The sequence below is a fragment of the Schistocerca cancellata genome, chromosome 4, assembly GCF_023864275.1.
Source record: "Schistocerca cancellata isolate TAMUIC-IGC-003103 chromosome 4, iqSchCanc2.1, whole genome shotgun sequence".
In the NCBI taxonomy this organism is placed as follows: Eukaryota; Metazoa; Arthropoda; class Insecta; order Orthoptera; family Acrididae; genus Schistocerca; species Schistocerca cancellata.
In genome coordinates this window covers 865,556,667-865,566,209 of record NC_064629.1, presented here as the reverse complement: position 1 = coordinate 865,566,209, position 9,543 = coordinate 865,556,667, and the positions used below count along the sequence as shown (strand labels likewise).

Here is a 9,543-nt window from a genome sequence, read left to right as displayed (position 1 = left end):
GTACATTTTCGGAAGGCCAGAGAAAAATATCATCCCGTGGAAATTGGATTGCGTCTCATTCCGTGGTGCTACATCAACTGACAGCTCTAAAGTTGAAACACAGGGGTTGGGGAAAAATGTGGAAACGTAGTGGGGAAATGAATGCTTCAACATAAATGTAGATGCTAGCCAAGGCTGCAGGTTGCGCTGCTGTGTTTAATAGGTAACGGCACTTGAGCACTGTCCTCAATACGTTGCAACGGTCCGTCGTGATCAGAACAGTGTTCTGCGTAGTTGTGAATACATATTGGCGGAACTAATTGAATTCGAATGTGGGTAAATTGGTGATGCTCTTATGGTGGGGGCTTCATCAAGGGAGCCAAAGTGTTGGGTGTTTCAAGAGGCACCGCACCGAAAATTTATACTACATACAGGGAAAGCAGAAAAAAACATCATTCGGTAATTCACAACTCGGACGAAGGTGTGTATTGAGTGATGGTGATTGACGGTCATTGAAGAGGACTGTGCCGAAAAACGCAACAGGACAGGTGCAAAATTCACTGCAGAACTGAATGTCGCGTATCAGCACTAAAACAACAAGAAGGGAGCCCTACAAGCCGGGAATTGCAGCCCAAGCTGGAATTCCAAAACTACTCATCAGTGATGCCATTGTACATAACAGGAAAACATGGTGCCGAAGTCATAAACTTGGCCAGTGGAGCAATGAAGAATGTCATTTCGTCAGGTCAGTCATGTTTCACATTATTTCCACCTTCTGCCCCAAATTTACTTACCAAGAGTGAAACATGTCGGGAATTCGGTAATGATTTTTGCAGCCATATCGTGGTATTCCATGGGACACGTGGTTACTCTTCAAGTTCTCATTGCTGCCAAGGATTATGTGACTATTTTGGCTGATCTGGTCCATCTCATGGTACAATGTGTGTTCTCGAATGGTCATTCTGTGTTCCAAGACGACTGCATCCCTTTTTACACACATGCCTTTTGTCGCAGCTGCCATGGCCCCCACAATCACCAGATCTCAATATTATTGAGCCTTTGTGGCCTGCTTTGGAGAGAAGATCGCTACCACCTTCATCTTCGTTCCTGAGATTGCCATTATTTTGCAGGAAGAATGGTATAAGATCCCCTTGAAAACCATATGGGGCTTACATGCCATACATGCCTAGAGGTCTGGAATGAGATTAGAATGCCAACTAGTTTCCTGTATCTTTTAGGCATGGTAATGTGTTATGTTTGCGGTGTTTCCATTTGTCTGTCTACCCCAGTACGTACGGTATGTGTCAGAACATACAGGGTGGTTATAATTTAACCGTCGCTGCTTTAGAGGGCTCCCATGAGAAACTAATGACTGAAGGACCATGAAACTTTGTTGAAACATTTATAAGGACATAGAGATGAGAAATACCGAATAAACCATCGAAAGAAACATATTTTAATTTCCACATGAGAGGAAAACATTTGTTTCTTGTGCACCATGTTTAAGTTCAAGGTCACGATCGTTGGTCAGTGTGACGGCGATTTGCATCCAGGATAGCCTAGTGCGCTAGAGATACCATTTGACAACTGTTCGCAGCGCTTTTCGAACGGTGGACCATGGAATGTTCAGCTGTCGCCGTATTTCCTTAATGAATCGATACTAGCGAAAAGGAGCAGTACTATTGCTCTTATCTTGATAAAACGGCTTTACGACTAAAGCCCTGCTCACCCTGTGCAGACCCATGTCGACTGTGACTGTAGCCTAATTCACTTTGATGCTTGTGTTTCAACCCTTCGTCGCCGTACCAGTAATATCGCCTAAAGGCAAGTCATGACACTAACACTACTAACAATGCAAATCCTGCAGCGCACAGTCTGAACATCATTCCTATAGAGTTGGGTACCCATTCGGTAAATAGTCTTCCGCCTATACTGGCTAGGTAGTGAATGTTTAATCATATTCACCATAGTATATCTTCAATGGCCATTCTTTTCAAATATTAATCAAAACTGCGGGTCAGAAAAATTAATTCACATTATGTGCATAGTGCCAGAACAGATTTTCACAGTTAATTTAATTTGTAGTTATACCCTATAGGTGCAGTTTAAAGTAACTTGGACTCTCTGTTCAACTACATATAAGGATAAACAGGATGGGACAATGCTGGGACGAAATAAAGTTTGCTTCTGATTCTAGACATACTGCTGTATATTACGTTAAATTTTATTATTTGTTTGCGACTTTGATACAGAGTGAAGTTATATGTTTTACGCTCAGGTAGGACATTACTGAAGAAGTAAGATGAACTTACACTATTCTTGGTTTCGAATACACTGTGGTTTTTGTTTGAAAGTATTTTAGATTGTGTAACTGTGCTGCATTGGAACTCAAATTCTGGCACTTGTCAAAGCTAAAGTGAAAGTGTGAGTCAGTCTGTGAGGTGCACATGGTTCAGTATAATGGGCACTGATCAGACAACTCAGTTGCCCAGAGTGAAGTCTCATTCTAGCACACAGTTTGGTCAGAATGGATAAAAATAATTGAAATTTATAATTCCAGGGATAGTTGAGCAAAACATTTCCATCTAGGGTTAATTGTACAGATAACAATACACTGATTTCTTATTAACACAGTTCTTTCTTTATTTTTGAGAAATTATTCACTTGATACATACATTTTACATTTCATATTTAAGTATGTTTTATCTCATGACTAAATATGATATCCCAACTAGTAGAAGTTTAATTTTATTTGGAATGATATTTTCATGAAACTTAGTTGCAGTGTTGTTGAAGATACAGCACTGTGTAGCAGCCTGCACTACTACAGGATAATAATTATTCCAGAATTCAAAAGCTTTGTAGTCAATGTTCGTTCCATCACTCATGTTAAAGAAACGATCTAGAATCATCACACCAGGTTTTTCTTCAGTAAAAGCTTCCCACTTAATGTTGAGCGTATTTTGTATAGGATTAGAATTCTTTGCAAAATTTGTCCAGAGGTTCATTACTACATCAGATATTTTACGATCACCACCATACCACACTATTGAAGATGCAAGATTGGGCCAGTATGGCATTCCCCATACAAAAGGAAGATCAAATCTGTGTGGTACCTTAACCCACTCTTTAATTGGCACCAAACTGTGTTTTGGTTTATAATCAAATCTGTAGAAATATGTTGATCCTACTTTGCTGAGTTTTAATGCTTGTAAATATGCACCTGCCCCATAATTTCTTTCAGTCATTAAATCCATGTATCGATCTCTTAGAAGTGTTGTGTCTGAGGTTTGTGGATATGGTCTGTAAAAAAATGAAACGGACTCAATTATGTATTGGTCATTTATTACACAGGTCTCATTGTTGTTACTTTCACTTGATTCCTGCTGAACCATATCTGATAGGAATGAATAAAACCGTTCTTGAGTTAAACCCTTATCCATTTCCTCAATATCTGAATGAAGCAGTGCATCTTCCATGTTGGTGTATCCAGCCATAAAGTCAACCTGAAACGGTTATTGTACACTTCAGTAAATCATTTGTGAGTTCATAAGTCATTATTACTAAAGTTTCTACATTTATGATGATGTGAAAAAATAGTATGATTTCTGCAATTTCAGACGTGTGTCGCTTAGTTCATTATAGCAGTACTTCATCTCATAAAGTATAATGAAGTGACTTATATAACAGTGTCTCTAAGGAAATCATTGAGAGTAACATAATGACATTAGCTTCAGAGTATTGTGTGCCATAGTATCATAACAGAAGTGAAACCATTATATGACTACCAAAAATTCTCTGTAGTATCGATGTTAGAATGTATCAGACAGAGATATGTTCTGAGATGCACAACTGGTAGTATTTAAGTCATTGTATAATTGGTTATGAGATTTACATCCATACCATCGGTAGAAGGTACTGATACTAAGTACTGTGGTAGAAGTATGAGGCCCAGTAGAATGGTTTGATCCCAGACACATAAAAAACATATCATACTTAAAGTTTTTCATTTTCATCAGGATCTTGCTAATCTTCAATGCTGTTTAACCAGACTTAATCCTGTGCTTAGAGGGCACACTTGGAGGTCATCAAGATAAAAACATCCTTTTATAAGACATCCTTTTATAAGATATCGAACCTTGCACAGGAAAATCAGAAGTTTTGTGTTGTTATTCCTTCTCTATCTCTCTCTCTCTCTCTCTCTCTCTCTCTCTCTCTCTCTCTCTCTCTCTCTCTCTTATTCTCTCTCTATCTCTGGTGTGTGTGTGTGTGATGTGTGTGTGTGTGTGTGTGTGTGTGTGTGTGTGTGTGTGTGTTAGAGAGAGAGAGGACGGGGGGGAGGGGGCGAAAATGATAGGATAACCAGTAATGAGCGTTGTGCTGGCATCACAAGTAAATGATAGCGGTAAACCCGCCTCCTGAAGATTCTGCATTTGTATTTTTCTGATGAAGTCATAATTCACCCTGAAACCCACAATTGCAAAATGAAAATGTTTGAAAGGTCAGTCATAAATTGTATAACTCCCCACGAGAAAGATCTCACTTTAAAGTGACAGGCTACCAATATTTCTGTGTTATGGAACTAACCTCTCAAATAGTCCTCGTCATGTGACAGTACACGATTTGAATATTACTGGCAGTGGATAACACTTGAGAGTGTGTGCGTTGGAGGTCTGACGTTATATTTAACATTTAGTTTTACGATTCATGTGTTTTTTGTTTCAGAATATGCTAAAAGTCTGAAATTATAATCTTTATCACGATATATGGAAATCTTGATTTTAAACTTACAATCTTTCGCGGAAATATGTAAATACCTGTTTAAATTGTCCATCTTCAAGAAGTTCCTTTGGTTCCTTTGGCAAGAAGGCTGTACTTGCATTTGCGTCTGCATCGACCACTGGCCCCCACTGAAACAAACTGGCACGTGCAGCAAGTGGTGACGTCGGGGCATTTCTTAAGCACGGCAGCAGGTCTGAATGGGAAGCAGACCGGCAGGCGAATCTCTCTGCCAGAGATTCCAGGACCTCCTGTGTTTTACTCCTCGTTACCGCCGCCGGCACTAAGGCATTTCCACTCATAGCAATTGCACGTGCGAATTTCCCAGAAGACAGTGGAGAGATTGTGTGAAGTCCTACGCTTATTCCTCCAGCACCGTGGCCAAAGATGCACACATCGCTTGCAGATCCACCAAATGCTGATATTTTTCCTTTCACCCAGTCGAGGGCTGCAACTTGATCGTGAAGACCATAATTTCCTGGTGACAGTCCGTTGCCGAGTGCCAAGAAGCCGAAGATGTTCAGACGATACGCTGCAGTTACAATTATCACCTGTCGGAAGAAATTACCTAATTAGACATGGATATAGAGTGTATAAGCAAAAGGTTTCGCTCCAGTATCATCTTAAGTAAGAAAAAAGTATTATATAAAACAGGGGAGATGTGATGGTGGTGAGCTACATTATTTCAAAAATTAAATCAAAGTGTACTTCATAAGACGTGAGGCTATTAGCTATCGGTAATATGCAGTTAATTTGTTAATTGGGAAGCGCAACAATAATAATAAGTATTTTTAAGCAGAATACCCTTAGGTTTATTACATCTTACACACTGCTACAAAACGTTTTAGAAATAGGGTCAAAGGCTGGAACTACTGTATCTTGCGTGTTTATGAACTTCCTTCTGACAGCAAGCACTTTTTTTTAACACGTTCAGTTTCAGTTATATGGCAACGGCCTTGCCGCAGTGGATACACCGGTACCCGTGAGATCACCGAAGTTAAGCGCCGTCGGGCGTGGTCGGCACTTGGATGGGTGACCATCCAGGCCGCCATGCGCTGTTGCCATTTTTCGGGGTGCACTCAGCCTCGTGATGCCAATTGAGAAGAGCGGCTTCGGTCAAGAATACCATCATAACGACCGGGAGAGCGGTGTGCTGACCCCACGCCCCTCCTATCCGCATCCTCCACTGAGGATGAGACGGCGGTCGGATGGTCCCGGTAGGCCACTCGTGGCCTAAAGACGGAGTGTTGTTGTTGTTGTAGTTTCAGTTATATGGTTGGTCACAAACTGTTAGTTCTTCGTTACTGTAGCCTAAGCTCCTAAAAAGTCACTTCCCTGTGACAATGCATAACAGGCAATGAGATGTCAGTAAGAATTTCAGATTCAGTTTTAATATTATTGTGACTTACGAATTAGATATTTGTATCTGCACTATGTACATGGGAGAAAGGAAGATTTGGGATTAACGTTATGCCGACGATGAGGTCATCAGAGCCGAATAACAACGGGGACTGGGGGAGGATTGGGAAGGAAGTAAGTCGTCCCGTTGCACAGGAATGACACCGACATTTGCCTTAAGCCAGGGTTTTCCAAACTGTGTTCCACAGAACACTGGTGTTCAACGGGAAATGAATAGGTGCTATCAACAACGTTTTTTTTTTTTTACATTTTGACGATACTAATTATTTTTAAAATTTTATTTCGAGTTCTGTGTCATTACTTACGATTTAAAACTGCAGTAATCACTAAATAAAATAAAATTTTTAGTAATCTTCAAAATAAACAAGGTATCCCGTCAGCGTACCAGGATTCTCAGGGTGTTCCGCCAGAGGAAAAGTTTGGGAGCCCCTGTGTTAAGCGATTTGGGTAAATCACGGAAAATGTAAATCTGGATGTTCTCCATAATTAGGGTGTACTGTCTTACCATTGAACCATCTCGCTCTGTAAGATGCCTGTAAGACTCATAAAACTGCAGTTTTGATTGTTCAGAGGTGACTACATACAAATAAAGGTGAGGAGCCTGGAAGGCCTTCGTCAGTAAGAACAATAAAACTGTCGAACACATTTTGGCTGCTTTCGGTAGCTGACATTGCGTGAATGCTTTGCGGATACGATGCGTCTAGGTCCTATAGAGGACGTGTGGGATGCCAACTAATAAGATATGTATCCCTCACACTCACCATCAGACAACATCTATGAGTTACATGAAATGTATTCACAGTTGCGAATATGGACAACCGTGAGTTGTATCATGGAATGACGACAATGAAACTTTGTGCGGGGCTGGGACTCGAAACCGGATTTCCCACTTATAGCGAGCGGTCACCTTACCGTTAGGCTATCGAAGGACGACTCACGCCCATCCACAAACTTCCATATGTCGTCGACCATGTGTCTATAACCTGTACTCGTACATCCATTATATATATCCCTGTACAGGGGAGTCATTTTATTTGAAAGTCGCTTTCCCAGTGTCGGCGAATAAATACGATACTGCAGTGCCTGCGTTATTCCAAATTACGATGCAATGTTCCTTTGGGCATGCATCCGTATCATTTCCTATAACATTTTTTTAAATAAAAAATAGATTCATTGTGGCTTGCTTTTTCCATGATTTCCTGTGTTTAATTGATGGCTTTCTTCCAAACTTCAGTGTTGACTTTCATAACAGAATCGCTGCTGAGTGCCTCAACTGCTGGCAGCATAATTTTTTAAATATTTATGACAATGTAGCCATATATTTGGGTGAAGTGATGGTTACAAGGTGGCCACCCGATGACTATATGCCTATATCGTTTGGCAAGTTTGTCGATTTCATATATGTCGAACTGTGGTTTTTGGAGACATGTGAGCTCCATAAGCTCAAACTTTTTAAATCTCTCATATACTTTTTCATTTCGATGTTGAAGCCAACCATGTCCTCCTTTTGCTTTGCCACAGTAGGCATGTTGTCAACAACAGAATGGTTGGTGTCATCAGTGGAAGCACTTTGGCCATGCAGACTGGACGCACAGTTAGAGGCGCCATATCACTGATTTTGCGGTCCCTCTCGCCGGAGATCCGAGTCCTCCCTCGGGCATGGGTGTGTGTGTTGTTCTTAGCATACGTTAGTTTAAGTAGTGTGTTAGTCTAGGGGCTGATGACCTCAGCAGTTTGGTCCCTTAGGAATTCACACACATTTGAACATTTGAAGCACTTTGTTTATGCAGGTTGCATACCTTCAGGGGCAAACTATTCCCCTCACTTAACAATATATTGTTATGCTAATTGATTTTCACACCTTACAGATACCTATTGTTCTGCTAATTTATTACGACCCCTGGCGATAATTCATCTTACTGAGAAACCCCCACTCTCCCCCTCCTACTCTTCTCCCTTCCCCTCCCCCACTGCTCAGGAAAAGAGCAGTGCACTGCCCTCCCCTCCACAGTTTAGTTCTCTGCCACCTTTCCCCTCCAGGAAAATCATGCAGCCCTCCCTGCACCTCTCCCATCACCATCCACAACTTCCCAACAACTAATCCCCTTCCCCCACTTGTAAACTGATGGGAAAAAGATTCAGTCTGTGCTGAGCTGCTGGAGAGGAAGAATCTCATGAAACGACATTCAAATCAATAACAAATATGTTGCTGAGAATATACTGTTTATTTACAAACTTGCATTAATATATTCTCTATTTCATCGGTTTGTGGAGGACAGGATGTCTGGTCCCGCCCCAGTCCTCCAACTGTGAATTGGCAGGAAAAAGGCTGGAGAGGAAGGTGGTGTCTTTATTTTTGGCAGCAAATGTGCTCAATTAACTATATGTTCTGTTGGACAGATAGGAGTTTAATACATGTATTACTGATAAGCATACAGCTGAGGATTGTGTCCATAGCTTCCTACATGAGGAATGGAAGGAGGTGATAATCGACAAGTGCAGGGGCAATACTTTTCAGCTAATAATGGTGATGCAGCAACATGGGTTGACGATGCATTTCACAACTCATGTGGTCTATTGCCTGTGCTGGAGCTGTTTGTGTCTACTGAAATGAGCAGTCAGTCCACGAAAAACATCGGCGAAATGGTCACACAACGAAACAAGATATCGCGAGAAAAACATCAATGAAACTGCCCTAATCACACAGTCCAAACAGTCGTATATATCTCGAAAAACGCTTTGTAATGTCTTGATCGTAACGGTATATTACGAAAAAAACTACGAACTACACATACAAAAATTTTGAAGAAGAAGGAAGCACGTGTTCTTGGCGGGAAACAGTCCATCAAATTAATTGTCTAACAATTTACAGGAGTCAAATAGATCGCTTTAAACACTCACCGCCATTTTATGAGGTTCTTCTTTGTCATCAAGCATATTTTCAACGCCTGAGAACCATATACACATTTTGCAAATCAAATAATTAAATTTCTGCCACAAAGAGATCATAGAACTAAACAAATCCAAGATCGTCTATGTACCGACGTTTCAGAACACAAGAACCCTCCTCCATGTGCCATCCATAGTCCATGAACCACCGAGCAGAAGCGCTGACTGTCCGCTACTGGTGCTGCCGACTGGCATACTGGTCAGTTAAGTATTCAGCCGCCTAGAGGGCGCCACAAGTGCCGCCGCTCATTCAGCAAGCACCTGAGACCTGTACGCCAAGGCGTTTCCCTCCCCCCCCCCCCCCCCCTGCTCCAGTTCCCCCCATTACCCTCTTGTCAACTGAAAAGAAAAAGGCTCAGTCTGTTCTAACCTACTGCAGAGAAAGGATGCACGGTATTTATTTAAATTGTTTTTTTT

General features: G+C 41.3%; 1 protein-coding gene and 1 pseudogene across 1 annotated transcript in view; one reads left to right on the top strand and one right to left on the bottom strand.

The window, feature by feature from the left end:
* Nucleotides 1-2,625: 2,625 nt before the first annotated feature.
* Nucleotides 2,626-9,543, bottom strand: part of LOC126184478 (cocaine esterase) — a 168,052-nt gene continuing 161,134 nt past the window's right edge. The window contains exons 3-4 of the mRNA XM_049926870.1: nt 4,797-5,309; nt 2,626-3,485 (exon numbers count right to left, since the gene is read on the bottom strand). Coding sequence (XP_049782827.1) covers nt 2,682-3,485; nt 4,797-5,309 — 1,317 coding nt within the window. The 3' untranslated portion in view covers nt 2,626-2,681. The remainder of the gene's footprint in view (nt 3,486-4,796; nt 5,310-9,543) is intronic.
* Nucleotides 5,705-5,822, top strand: LOC126185975 (5S ribosomal RNA; annotated as a pseudogene).